General features: G+C 34.7%; 1 protein-coding gene across 1 annotated transcript in view; it reads right to left on the bottom strand.

Annotated features, from left to right (window-relative positions):
• VWA3B (von Willebrand factor A domain containing 3B) overlaps nt 1-15,279 on the bottom strand; it is a 73,132-nt gene that overhangs the window by 21,870 nt on the left and 35,983 nt on the right. The window contains exons 12-20 of the mRNA XM_085049439.1: nt 14,542-14,680; nt 12,949-13,080; nt 9,839-9,937; nt 8,666-8,848; nt 7,136-7,263; nt 5,824-5,921; nt 5,033-5,170; nt 4,155-4,191; nt 3,881-4,037 (exon numbers count right to left, since the gene is read on the bottom strand). Coding sequence (XP_084905565.1) covers nt 3,881-4,037; nt 4,155-4,191; nt 5,033-5,170; nt 5,824-5,921; nt 7,136-7,263; nt 8,666-8,848; nt 9,839-9,937; nt 12,949-13,080; nt 14,542-14,680 — 1,111 coding nt within the window. The remainder of the gene's footprint in view (nt 1-3,880; nt 4,038-4,154; nt 4,192-5,032; nt 5,171-5,823; nt 5,922-7,135; nt 7,264-8,665; nt 8,849-9,838; nt 9,938-12,948; nt 13,081-14,541; nt 14,681-15,279) is intronic.

The following is a 15,279-nucleotide window of genomic DNA, read 5'->3' as shown; positions in this document are numbered from 1 at the left end:
ACACTCTCTTATATTACTAGCACTTAATTCTAGCACAAAGGTGTGAGAGTACATGTTTAAATGTATTTAGTGCTCTTTTCCTGGAGGACTTTATTTGCTAAGGAATTAGCGTGGTAAAGCTATAGAGAGACATTTCTGACCATCACAGTGATCACCAAAGAGTAAACAAGGTGGCCATTGGTCACTGAAATTTGTCTTGATTAACCACAATAAGGCTTAGGAAACTGATCAGGTTCACCAGAATCAGGAAGTTCAATACTTTTCAAATCTCCTAAGACAACACCTACAGAAGTCAACTTCATTGTAAAATAAAAACCAATACAATTGCAAGTAGATCTTCAAATGGCAGAGAAAAGCATAGAAAAGGAAGACAAAAGAGGAAAGATGCTTTCCAAACTCTCAGTCTGAAGTCCCACTATCTTTCAGTCTCTTAAATTACTCAGTAGTTTGGACAAGAAAAGTTATTTTACATATCAGCGTCCTGATTTTGAATATAAACAGAAAAAAAATCCAAGGAAGAACTGGAGAAGAAAGAGAATGTTACTCTCCCCAAAATTGTCTTCAATGCAAATGACTGAGTGGGAACCTTCCCCAGGTGCCTGCCTGAGATCAGGATATAGATGAGAAAAACATGGAGGAGGTTCAATTCACATTAAGCTAAAACCCCTGTTGGGGTAATATGACAAACAATTGGAAAATAGAGCAATAAAGAGAATTATTTAATTGAGACTATTTTTCAGTGATGATTTGTGTTTGAATCATCTCAGCATAGCTGGATTCCAAATCACAGCAGTATAAGTCATTTTTTTAGGAGCAGTGGTGTGACTTTATATCACTCTCTCTTTCTGAAGACATTGTCTCTCTGATTAATAAATCTGTGTCACATCAGTGCCAGACCACATCAAAGCTCCTAATATCAAATTAATCTTAAAATCACTTAGAAGCTAAAGACAATGGGAAGATGTTAGTGGAGTATCTTGATGGAGACAGATGAGGTAATCTCTGCCCATAATTCTAAGCACTGAAATCTGGCTATTTGTCATTTCCAGGTGGTCTGAAAGCTGAAAGGCAGGAGTGATGACCCCTCCTCAAGTTCTGTCATGCCATGGTTGTTGGATGTTACTCAAACTAAGTTACTAGAAGTTCAGCAGGGTCTCACCATGTAGGAGCTCACTTCTACATTGCCTTACAAATTCCCAGTGTAATTTCAAGTACAAACAGCATAATTTGCAACATGAATTTTTACTGTAGTTTATAAAACACTTTGAATAGAATATAAGGGGCAGACAAGCATAAGCACATTATTATACCTTTGAAGACAAAAAACAGAATGAAACATGTTCTTAGCAAATACTAAACTTGAAATACTATGCATACTTTGAGAACAATCAAAACTGCTCACGAAGTCAAGTGTAATTTGTCAGATTCAGCTGATAGAAATCACAGGCAAAGTTTTTTATTGCCAAAAGCTTTTGCCATTTTCTAAGTTGAACACTTTAACTTTCATGTTAAAAGAATTCACTTGTTTCAAAATGGCTTTTATTTCAAGTCTAAGATTTCAAAATCTTTAAGACAAAACCAAAGCACAACAGCCCTATAAAATATTTATTATTTTAGACCAGAGAAAGATGTTTTCGTTGGCTGAATGTAATTCTTTTGAGCAAACTATTGAGTCAAAATTCCTTGACCTGCAAACTTGTATGCGCAATGACACAACCTGCAGCATACACTCATATGATTCTATATGGAAGGTTTCCCCCAGAATTACCATAGCATAGTTTAGACAAGCTCCCAAGCTATTCTTTTCTTTTTCTAAATATGAATCTGGATGCATATTTTAGTAAATTAACCTCTTTGAAATAACTCACGTGAAACTGACAGATTGCACGGAACTGAAAACAACAGGTCAGCCTTTTGTTAATGAACAGTTGTCATGGAAACCTTTTTCTTGCTGCATCTCCAAGGTAAAGAAAACTGTTCATAGTTATTCCATCATCATTGTTGGCAAAGGCCAAAAATAAAAATTATACTATCCTCTGAAAAGCAAATAAGGATGTCTGCATTCCAGACCAAGAAAACTACGATCTCAGAAAGAAGAATGCACAATTATCTGTACATTTATTATCTTCAGGGAAATCTTCTGAAGTACTGGAATAATCAAGATCCTTAAAGTCATCATTCAAATTTATGTCTAGTCTCACCCTATTTTCTTCATATGCTGGTGTGAAGCTTGAGGTAAAGTGGGTTCTGTAGCTCCTAAATTCTACTGCTTTCACTTTGTGTGCAACCCTCAGCCTTCTTTTTCTTTTCTATGCTCAACTTCAGTTCCAGAAAAATACATTCCTCTACACATAAAACAATAATTCTCCACTGCCTGAGAACCTGAGTGTCTGATTACAGCTAATGGAGATCAGCAGATATGAAGAAATTACAAAAGTTATTATTTCCCCTTTACATTCCCAAATCTAAAGAAAGTCCATGGATCACCGTTTGGATTTTGCACAGCACCTCTTCATTCAAATAACACTGAACTTAACTCAGTCCTGAACTAGACTACCAGGAGCTTCTATGAATTTCCATGGAAAACTATTTGTACACAGTACTTGCTGAATCATGATTTAGACTATTTTCAAAAACAGTCTGTTTTACAGACTGCTTTTTTTTCTGCAAGGGTTGTATGTAAAGGACTCAAAGGACTCTTCACTGAGAAACATAGAGGAAAGAGCTGCTCTTAGGTATATTCAGAAGGTGAAAAAAAGAAGTGACTGCTCACAAATGAGATGTAAGAATTATGTGAAATTCACAATGTCTTTTGTTTGACATTCACAGTAGATTGTTTTGCACAGTTTTGTAATCATTAGGTGTCTGAATTTTTGTGGAAAATGGCTCTTTTACATCTGAAATGTTAAAATGTACCTTTAAAATGCTCTCATATAAAAAGACACATTTTAATTCTATTTTTAAAAAATCACACTTAGAAAAAAATCCTACAGATCGTGGTTTGACTTGGTTTTACCAAAAGAGAGGAACTGGTTTTTCTTCTACAGTCTGCATGCTTTAGCAAAAAAACCCATTCCTAAATTTAAAAAATAAGCATGAAAACTTTAAAATGTAAAATTGTGTACATTTGTTATAAATCTTTTACTTAGTTCTATACCACATTCTATTACAAATCCCCTGTTCATTCTTTATTTTAAAAATTCTGTTTAGTTTTTTCTTCGAATATTGTTTAAAGAAACAGTTTTTATTAATTAAAATGAGCTGCAGCATATTCATAGGACTTCTGTAGGATGCATCACACAAGAAAACTTGGACCAACTTGCCATGAAATGGATTTCCTTTAAGTGGAATGGCAGTTAGAGCCTTATGATACACAATTCACCATAAATTTTGCACAATCTTACAACTGTCTACACCTATCAAAATTTAATTTTAATTACTGAATTACTGTGCTTTTCAAAAGGTCTTAGTAGTCACATGTCAATGTTGAGAATGCGTAAATCCACAAACTGTGCACCTGCACCATTTTCCAAGTGACTGTGTGGAATAAAATACATACTCCAGTGAATTAATAAATATCAGTGGAGGCTGTGGTGCTCAAGAAATTGCCAAACACCCAATGGCTGCACACTGCCATCAGCTGGCAACTGTGAAAGAGCTTAAGGGTAAAGTATGCAAGAAGTACTACCATTAACTATTAGTTTTATCTTCTTACTGATGCATGAATGAACATTCAGATATTCATTATACATTTAGTGCACATCAACAGTATACAATACCAGAGAATGCTATTATGACATTCTTAGAAATTAATATTAAAAATTCTTTCGAAAACACTACCAGGTTTTGTTCTAGCTTTTCAAAAGCATAAGAGTTTTACCTTATCAAATACTTTAGAAACCACATGCTTGTCCAGAACTGGGATGTATTTGGCACTGTGAGGTACAGTTGTAGGACCTATGGCATCCATGATGGTGAGTCGCCTAGCAACCAAGCCATGCGTCTTTAACCAAAGAGCAGAAGAGATATCTAGAGAGCTAGAAAAGAGAGACTCTGAGTTGTAGCACAAGGTAGAAATATCTTCCAAAGGTTTGAAATTACTGAAGAATATTATTAACTATATTTTTAATACATTTATTTACGCACGCTCATACCTTTTAGATGTCCTTTTCACATTCTGCATTTTCAGATCTAAAAAAAGACATTTGCATTTTGTTATCTTAGAGGTTTTGTGCACACAAAAGTATACATAAATACACTGCCATAGAATAGCACCATTTTTTTAAAATTTGAGCCTCCAAGCAGCATCACACACAGACTATGCAACATTTCAGTTGCCAAATTAATCAATGAGAATTAGTTTTCCTCGGTTGCTTGGTGATTGATCAATAGTAACAGTGTTACCATATACCTCATGAGCCCTAATTAACCAGCAAGGAAATTTATAAAATAGGTGGGCAATTTATTTTTTAAATTGAAATTTGTTTCATATGTATTTTTGACCAAAACCAAAGATTTTTAATTTTTACATTTTTAAATTAACATTAATTCCCAAGTCAAGATGTGATACCAAGTATTACCACTAATGAGATGGCCAGGAGTAGCTAATTTAAGGCACACCACCATGAAAATCTGTATAAAAGATTTATTAAAAACTAAACATAAGAAGCTGAAATGTAAAGAAGTCAAACATCTTTAAGTGTCATAGGTAAGGTTTTAGAATTACTTAGAGAATGTATCATAAAGTTCAGAGTTGGACTAATGACTGGAAGAATACTACCTGGATGTGTTTCTAAGCCCCAGTGAAAACCGTGTTGTAAACTGCAAGTTTGGGAACTGGCAGGACTCTGGTCACAGCTGTAAGGGCACTGTCACAATACTCCATGTTCAACTCTGCATATCTGCTGCCTTTCAGCGCTTTGCACGGCAGATGGGCAGAGTTTTGCCTCAAAGGAGGCAACATTAGTTACAAAGGTAACAAAAGAAATGCTATCGTCGGCTCCACTCAAAGCCTCTCGTTCTGTCAACTTGCCTTTGAAAATGGTTGTACATTTCTCACCCTTCCTGACAGAAAAGCTCTTTTCCTCTGGAGATACTACTTCCTCTGTTCTTCCTTCCCTAGATTTCACACCATGGCGCAGGATTTGCAGCAGACTTGTCTTTGTTTGATCTGTAGTTGTTGAAAGGTAAAGAAAGGAAGAGCGAACTTCCCGCTCAAATACATGCCTGGGATTTTTGAGTTCTTCTCTGGTATTCAATTTTTATGCCTACACAAGACCTTAAACACAAAACTACTCCAATACTAAATTGTACTTTCCCCAAGGATGAGGGCTTATTTTACTTGGGTAAATTTGGTTTCAGACTGCATACAAAGGACACTTCCAGGAGAAATGTAGTATTACATTTGGGTAGTAAGTAAGGGGAAACATTAGTCTAAGTAATGCTGTAACTGGTGAAATATAGATCACCTCTTCATTCTTGCCAATTCTATATTTATTTGGAATAAAAAGAGATTAGAGTGTAATATCTACTGTTAAAAAAACTGTTTACAGAGCTTTCAAAACATTCTGCTAAAATAGCTAGTTTTTCATGGCAGGGCCTGCAAAAAAGCACAAATGAGAAGACCATTTTTCTGTCTCTTTGGGCCAAATGGCTGAGAAGTAGAGATGAAGAGAAGCTAAGATTTTCAAAATTATGATTACTTAAGTCAGCAAATACCAAATTTCCTCCCCAAAAAGAGGGATGATTTTTGCTATTCACAAAAGAATCTTTTTAAGTTAGTGAATGAATTCTGCTAACAGCTACATCTTATTTTTGTCTTACCTACATATAATGCTTTCTTATTTCTGGCTGGACTGTCAGCAGTACTTTGCTCATGTGATGGCACTGATGGTTCTTCTGAAGCACTGCACAGCCTACTGCTAAGAGAAGCACTCAGATCTTCAATGTGTTTAGATACAGGGACACAGTGTGTGTCTGCTCGTGATTACTGCTTGTAAGTGACAAAAAGAAATTTCTGCAAATACATAACAACTGTTTAAAAAACACTAAGCTGAAGTTTTCTGGTAATTTAAACACTGTTTTCAAATGCTTCAAACCGTGCAAAATATTTTCTTTGTGATACTAATATGCATTTCAAAGGGGAGTTCAAAGGCGGTTAAAATATTCTCCGTTTTTTTAATTATTTAAATAATTTTAAATAATTAAAAATTAAAATAATCTAAATAAGTATTTAAAATTATTTAATTCTTTAAAAGTAATTTCTTAGTTTATTTAAAAGATGTTCATTAGTTCTAAGGTAACACCCTCATATATTTTTAATAAGCACAACAGAACGTTCTGCAATAGCTACTTTGAATCGCAGTGCTAAGTAAGCCTACTGTCAGTAATGAAAATACCTGCCCCACACATATATATGCATAAATATATATATATATAATATATATACACACAGACATATATATCTATGTCCTAGCATTAACAAAAAATAAAGTATGCAAATTCTGAAATAAACACTTTAAAATATTTTCATACTGGACATTCTACCTTCCCTTCCACACATATGAAATCATAACACATCACTGTCTACTTTTAATCTATTTTACTTTCTTTTCATACCTTTAAATTACTGTTTTAAATGGATTTCTGTCTTAAAAAGCTGATTTTTTACTGCAATTTTTAATGTTTTTTACTATCACAGCACAAAGAAATATACAAATATATTTGTACATAATTTATGTTTCAACAAACATATCCTTATGAGCAGCAATTTAGTCATGAAGTACCAAGCCAGGTCTACTTAGACAACAATAATGTTTCATGAATTCTCTAGGTCAGTGGGAGCCCTTGTATTAGAGACAAAATAAATTCCCCTCTTTGCTTTAAGTATTTGTAATATGTTGAGACTATTGATATATTTGAGATAATTTTGTTTCAGGCATTAGAGTATTAGTACATTTTTCCCAGATTTTTCTTTTCTATTACCTTGGCTGTTAAAAAAAACCCAAAATAAGAAAGCAACATCCTTTCTTTTAAAAGAGAATATCAGAGGTTAAAAATGCAAGACAGTGAAAAAGGAGAAATGTAACAGATAGTTTCCATCTATTATAAACATAATAACAGCATGAGGACATACTTATTCTCTGGATAATTTTCTTCTTTATAAGAATTCATCATCAGACTTTTCTCATGAAAGGTCTTCACTTTCTCTAGATCTTTCTCTCCTTGATCAATTTCCCTTTTCAAAAGATGTATGTCTTTATTCTAATACAAAGGAAATCAAATGTTTTAGAACAATTACTCCTAAATATGTTCATTTCTGAACTGAAACTATGCAAGTTCTGATAATAATTCTGAATAATGACTCAGGATAGCTTCCAAATTTTGTAGCTTCCAAATTTTTCTGGTAGGCTCTTGTGCTTGACATTATAGCCTTTCAAAATATTCTTCCTTTCTAGGAAAATGACAAGCATTCCCTAACTAGCCAGTTACCCCCTGAGCTATGAACAGCTGCCTTTCTGAATAAGGTAATGAGGTCAGTAACTCCACTCATTTCAAGCAAGCAAGAAAATATAAAAGTAAATAAATAAAATACAATACAAGGCATATACATTACAAGTGGTGGCCTGCCACCATTCTACAGATCCCACCTGTATCACATACTGTCCTAGGGAAGCAAAAAACATACTCTTCAAATGAACATTGGAATTGACTAGGAATCATTTAGACTAGAGGAGGAAACAGGAAGGAAATTCCAACGATGATCCCTTTACATCTGCCACAGGGCCACAGGCTTCCATGCCCAAGTCTGGAAATGTACAACACAGACTCTGGCCCTCATTTTTCCAACATGAGCTGTGTCACACAGTCCACACCAGCAGAATCACTGAAATTGCCTAGGCACTGGTATTTTTCAAGAGCTGGATTTTCACATTTTCCTTCGAATTGGTGTCTGCAAAGTTCAAGTTTCCTGCTATCGTCTTGTTCCTGTTTGTTCTCATGGTTTCACTACCACCATTTTTGAAATCTATGCAATCAATTAACTGAGTGCTAACTATAATTAAAAGCAAGAATATGTTTTGAATGGGTGTTTCCGTTATTCTATTCAGAAATTTCCTGTTGGGGATTTCTGAGCTGCTTAGCCATCCTTTATAGATGGCTGCTATTCTAGTAATTTTACTCCCTATTGATCTCTCTCCAGCAGCTACTGTAGAACAAACTTGTGACAAAATCCATAGAATAACTCATTATCATTCAACTTCAGGTCTGCATTCTCTTATTTATTAACAGGACACAATATTTTAATTTTAAACACTAATTTATTTCTGAAACAGCAGAGATCATGGGTTTCTTCCAGAGCTGATTTGGTCTACACGTATTTTAGGTTTTAGTTTTCAGGTGGGGGGGGGTCAGGGGAGGGAGAATGTGTTTGCAACAGTAGCACTACAAATGCACTTTGCATTATATTTGAGTTTCTTTGTTGTGGTCTAGAAAAATTTCACACCCCAAAAAAATCATATTATTCTTTTCATATCACTTCAAATCTGACTAGGATTAACCCTCTTTTTATTAGTAACCTATTGTAATATGAAATCACAATAAAGCAAGTCATGTGACTCTGCCAAGTACCATGAAGCAGCAAATCTATTTATTTTCAGATACTCACAACAATAAACTCTGTAGAATCAGGATCAGTCAAATAAATGTTGTGATAATGAAACCGTCCCTCTGTTTTAGTTGATAGTTCATACAAAAATTTATTGGCTTCTATATCATCACAGTTGAAGGATACAGTATGGATGGGAATTTTACAGTGAAGTTGGACTTCAGCCAAAATTATTTGGGGGGGCTGAAAATCGAAAAAGAAACTTAGTTTTAAAATGTGGCATCTAGAAATACATTTATCAAAACATGGAGGATTTGCAAGAATTTAATCAGTCATTCTGTTCCTCAGAGACTGATACAGATCAGTTAAAAGCATCCACTTTATACGGATTGCTATTTCAATCATAAATTAGCTAAATGAGCTAATTTTCAATGAAATTTTTTTTTTGAAAGCCTGATAAATGCATTAAGGCTCATGATGTAAATTGTAACATAATCAGTACCCTTTATTTCAAAAATTTTAAAAGAAATTACTAACGTAGAGGAAATTAAACTACTACATAAGTGTTTAGTATCACTGGATATATATAAAAATATTTTTGGAAGTATATGAGTGCAGATATTTTTAAGAAACTACATCAGTTCAAAGAAAAGTTGATTCAATACCAAAGAAACAAAGAAGAGGCTGAGAAAATAGGAAAGCTTACTTCCTCCTCCCATAAAGAAATAAAAATTAGGTGAAAAAGTAGATCTACCATCTCTAAAAATGCTGAAAGGTCTCGTAGAAAAAAATACTGACTCAGTTCTCTAAATTCTGATAACACTTCAGTTGTTCAAAATGCTCAAAAATCTTGACAAATTAAGCAGTATAATTGTTGTGTTGGTTGCACTTTAATAGTTAAAAGCAATATTGGCCATTTCCTTTTTTAACTGTTAAGAAGGTGAAACATAAATCATAAAAGAAATTATTAACCAGGTAAAAAGAAATTACTTATTCACCAATTTTGAACATAATAAAAATATTAAAAATAATAATATGAATAACTGTACATGAAGCCAAATTATTCTTTGGTAAAATATTAATGTATTCTCTTAGCTAGAAAAACTGTGAAATTATGCCAATAAACATCCAAGAGACTCCATAAGACTCAGCACCACAGGCATGACATTCATCTCACAATTCCAACTTCTGACATCACTTTTCGCATTTTCTGTTTCCTCATTTTAGAAATACCTGGTCAGGTCTCCCATCAGTCAATAGATAAATAGCCTGAGTGTCAGTATCAGCAAGAGCAACCTGGAGAGCTTTGAGCGTATTTGTGGAACTTCCAACCTAGGAAGCCAAAGAGAAAAAGACAAAGAAACAGCTACAAATACTACCAGTTCCTTGCCTCCGTTCTGAAATTCATAATGACAGTGTACTGATTCAAGGGATAATATGGAACCAAAATGGCTTATAAAATGGTCACAACATTTATGTCATGTAGCTAGAAAAAGCTAAGCAAGTGTCAAAGTAACATAAATTGGTACCAGATTGGTATTCAGTGCTTATGCAAACACACATAAGCAAAATGCTGGCAGCAGAAATCTGAGCTGTACAAGCAAAAGCAATCACTAAATGACTATAAACATATAGGAGGATGTAAGATAAAAGATACAGTCTCTTTATTTTTTGCACTGATGCTCCTGCTTGCCAACTCACCACGCTCCCTTGAAATGCATATTTTACTTAACCAAACAGTTCAAAAGTTGCACAAAAGCGTGGTACAAGTGTATGTCCCAAAAACTGGTAAAGGAGTTCTCGGTTTTTCAGACATATTTTTCCAGATTTTCTCCCATTTACCCTCTTGGCACATTAATGCAAATATAATTTCTATTTTAGCACAAAAGAAGCTAGCTATAGCTACAAAACATGCCTAGCAAACTAACACTGTGCTCGCTAAGAATTTCCATTGGAGTAATACTAGCACTTTTCCTGTGTCATTCACATACTTAGTGATCGTGATCCATCTTTGTTCTCTTTACACAAAACTTAGTGAAATGCATTCCATGGCTTAAGAACCTAAACCCTAAATTTTGTATTTTCAAATGTCTATCTTTCAAACACTGTGTACAAAACCTTCCAAACTAAAGCTACATGTAAGGTTTTACCAGTATGGAAAACTATTTCATCAAGTCTTAGTCTTCTAATGGAACCAAAGCAAAACCTCTAAAAAGATAAGTCTGTTTCATGCTTGTATGACACCTGAGTATTGCTCTGGAGGGCAGTAAGGATTGTAGTGGTGCGAGAAGAGACTCAGGATCTACAGATATAATGCATTACAGAAGAGAAATGTAAATCTCTAACATTGACCCACACACACAAAAATACATTAAGAGATAGCATTATTTGTTCAGTCCTGTTAATTGTGTTAAAACCTCTTCCAGTCCTACAATCAGTTCTACTAAAAAGGGCAAAGAAAATCAGGTGAAATGGAATAGAGAGTACACTCTGAGAGTTACTCTGTACGGCTGTGTAAGAGTGCGTGGGCCAGGCAACATGATAGCTCATCTACTTTACAATCTTATCTTTTAACTCACAAGCAATCCTTACCAGTACCCACTCACAAGAAATAACCAGCCATTTTCTTTCTGTTAAATTTATCTGATACTCCTGATATGTTTGTAAGCATTATAAAGTTTTAGACACATCTCTCATTATCATGTGTGAATTTGCCATCCTGGCTCTTTTTGATAATAGTTTTGAACTGATATGAAACAAAACAGCTTCTTTCACTTCTCTTCACATCATGGGAACATAAGGTGGATGCTGATGATGTGCAGAAAATAACCATGTACCTTATGGTAAAAGTGTTCATTTTCAGTTTCTCAATTGCTACTGTTACAAATGAACACTGGTTTCATCAGTGTTTAAACAACGATGACATATTTCAACTATACAACATTACTACCACTAAAATTTTAAATGTTATAATATCTAAAGGATTTTTGAGGAGCAGTTAGTTACTGTTTATAGCTCAGCTTCCTTATTCATAATCCTGGGACCAAAAAGCACAAAATGGGATCAAAGGATCTACTCTGATTAATATTCCAGAGCAATCCTCTGTTCATTTCAGCTTCACTGTAAAGCCAGCTTTTTGATCTCAGACTTATGCCTGCAATGCTTAAAAGAGGCTAAAAGGTCAGCAGCAGATATGATCCCTGAAAGAAAGTAGATTGCTCTCGTGTCATTTCCTATTCCATTTCAGATATCTAAATCTGCACTTAGAATGAAATTCATAATCAAAAATTCACAATTTTATGAATAACAATGGAAATGGCCATTCACAAATGCATATACAAGATGGTATCAAAATATGGTAGTTCAAAGTATTATTGAACTTTCAAGATGCTGTACTACATATATGGCTTAAACAGAGCCAAGTTTTGAAGTCTCAGGGAAGGCAGCAAAATTAGGCTAAATAAGCTCAGTTACAAGTGTTTAACTACTCAGTGAGGACACACTAATACTTCCTTTTCCCTGCGTGTTGGTCTGTTAGTATTTTTTGAGAATACCAAATTACTGATCTTGCTTTGGAGTCGCAGAGGTATTATGTAGCTTCCCCAATTCCCTCATCCCCAGGAATTTCATATTAAATCTGAGGAAGAGCTATCATAATGCTGAGGAGTTTTATTGCATGAACATGGGGTTTTGTGCTAGAAAACATAATGTGGGATGTGTCTACACTAAGGCATGACTGATTTCCAGTCCTGGAAATCAGCCTAACATTTCTGTCCACATTTTACACATTAAGTGATCCTAAAGCTGTTGATAGTTACAATCTGGGTGGATGGCTGTGGCTGACTACAAGCAGTTCTGATCTGTTTCAGGGAAAAATCCTCAGATTTTGGCCATTGTCAGAGAAGGAATATTGGGTAGATAGATGTTTGGTCTGAGTATGTTTGTTCTCATGTTTCTATGGCACCTAAAATTAGCTGTCTATCTGTCAAAAGGGTCTAGAAATGCTTCTCCAGTTTGTTGGCATTGGTTTCCTGTACCACCTCTGACCTCTAAGTTTGCCAGCAACACCTTTCATCCATGCAGCAAGAATGACATGAATTGTGGCTACTAAACATAGCAGGCTGCAAGTTGAATTGTATGACCTTATAAACACATCCATTGTTAAAGACTATACCTGACAGATACATTGTATTCTGACATACTTAAGTTTATACATCATCTATACATCAGCTTACTCGAGTCAAATACTTAGTCTATCCAAAATTACCCCAGCCACACAGAAAGTGGAGAAACCTATACAATTTCCAACAAATATGCTTTGTGATAATTATCTGACGTATTACCTCAAGCCCTTTTATCCAAAGCCAAGCATCTTGCAAATTTTCCTCATTAACTTCAGTAAGTTTCTCTTGCCATGCCACTGCTTGGGCACTGAATTTCACAAAGTTAAATCTCTTCTTGTGTCTCAGTTGTTCCTGGAAGAGACAGTACCTAAATTTTACCGACTATTAAAGGAAAGAATACTCATATCCTGGAATACTGAGTACTAGCAATTGTTTCAATTAATATATAGTTAATTATATGGTTACAATAAATCATTTTAACATATATAATGAAAGTTATGTTGTACAGAAAGACATACAAAACCAGAGACAACTATTGCTTGCAACTATTAAGATTGCTTGAAATTCCCAAAGTGAGTCTCCATATAATCATATTTCTCAAACAGTTTGAAGACCAAATGTCTAGGAGGGCATGAAAGAGAGAGATGAAACTGGGTATGATCAGTGGTGTAAGAAAGATTATCACTGCTTACCAGAGGAAATTGAGATCAGAAATCAAGTAAGATACCATTTAGAGGAGGAGAACAAGAATCACATAAAGAGCACTGGCAAGGGAAATTACGACAGCAGGAGATAATCAAGAATTTGCTGAAGTTGCTTTCGGAAAGAAGTTATAAGTCAGGGAAGATTTGTGCAAACAAGTACAAACTTTCAGAGACTGGAGTCTTTGCTTCCCTTTCATCAAAATTTTTGTGCAGCTGCCTGTGAAACCTTCTGGTACTAACATTATACTGTGGTATCTAATATATTTCTAGTGCTGGTCTGCTGAGAGGACCACAAGAAAAAAATGTTCCACAAGGACCACATTTTCTATGCCTCGAGCATTTAGTTCAAAAACCTCTCTGCATTAACTTTAATTTTTCTAGTTCTACTAATGATTGCTATCAATGCCAGACTGAATTTTTCTTTCAGTTACTTCTCTTAGGACTAAAGAAATTTAAGATTAATAATGTCTCTGAAATATTAATATAAGCTTAGGTGACATCATTCTAGACTTCTAAAACCAGGCGAGACAAATCCTGTCTTAGGTGTGTCTCCCAGTACTCACAGCTTTTGAGGTACTTCTGCACTTTGCAAGTCCCTTTGCAAAGTTCTGAGTCACTGTGAGATGCAAGGACCTTCAAAATGTTTTACACCCTCTATTGTAGAAGTATGAAATGAATCTAGAACACACATTACAAATCACAACAAGCCAATGGAATTGGATGACACTGCTTAAAAGTAAAAATGAAAATGCGACAAAGTATTTCATTGCCTAGCTTGGGTTTTTTTGTTGGTTTTTGTTTGTTTGTTTTGTTTGTTTGGTTTCCTTTTTTTTTTTTTTTGAAGGGAGGTGGCTTGAGGGAAAGAACTACTTAAGCCTTTTTAATTTTTAATATTTCTCTAGCTTTTTTCAAATAGTTGTATAAATGAGGGGAAGATATAAATTCTTAACTGAAAAATGATCACATGAAGAAAAATCAAAATATTTTTATAAAGCTGTTATTTAAAAAAAAAATTAAAAAATAAATAAAAAGTAGAATAACACCATCCAGAAAAGATGAGATTACTCTAAAATGCTCCTCAGCCTTCAGAGTCATCACTTTATCATACCTGTATGAGCTGAAAAATTTTCTCCTTCACTAGCGGCAGCTTGTTATTCATAGACTGGGATGTATCAATAAGAATATAGACATCATCTTCAAACACGTTCCCAAAAAGCCCTCTGCTTCCTTGTTGAAGCCACTTAATCCTGGGGGAGGGAAAAAATATCAAAACCTGTTCTGTAACATCTCTGGAGCTCTGTGTATCAGAATCTGAAAGGTAGGATCTTTTTGTCACTGCTGTACTTCTTTTTCCCTAAGCACCTGTCAGTAGTCCCCTGTCCCTACATAACATCAAAAGACATTTTTGTTTTTAAATTTCAGTAAAAATCTGGAGACAGAAAAAAAAAAGACAAAACAATACAGCACCTTTATAAAGTCAGTTATCAGGCAGTTAGGGTTGGGAAATCCAACGTGGAAGCAACTGTAACTATTGTCCCTGTATCTGTTCTCCAGACTCATCTCAGTAAATCATTTAGGCTTATACTACCACACCTCCCTTCTCAGGAAACCACTTGAGAACCTATTCTCCAAGGACCTTAAGCACTTCGAAGACCCTTAATATAACACAGATGCTTCAATGGTTTGTGGACATTGAGTCTTAAATACAGACTTAGATTTACATTTTAAATAGGATTGGAGTGTGCCTGCCAGTTAAATATGTGCGTACACACTGCTGTGCACAAGAACATTTCCTCAGTAATAGCTGTAGCAAGTCCAAATCTGATTTCCCTTGAGAGTCATAAAA

Source organism: Lichenostomus cassidix, chromosome 1 (genome assembly GCF_008360975.1).
Source record: "Lichenostomus cassidix isolate B80296 chromosome 1, HeHo_3.0, whole genome shotgun sequence".
Taxonomy (NCBI): domain Eukaryota; kingdom Metazoa; phylum Chordata; class Aves; order Passeriformes; family Meliphagidae; genus Lichenostomus; species Lichenostomus cassidix.
The sequence above is the reverse complement of the archived record's forward strand: the minus strand, read 5'-3'. Positions and strand labels throughout refer to the sequence as shown.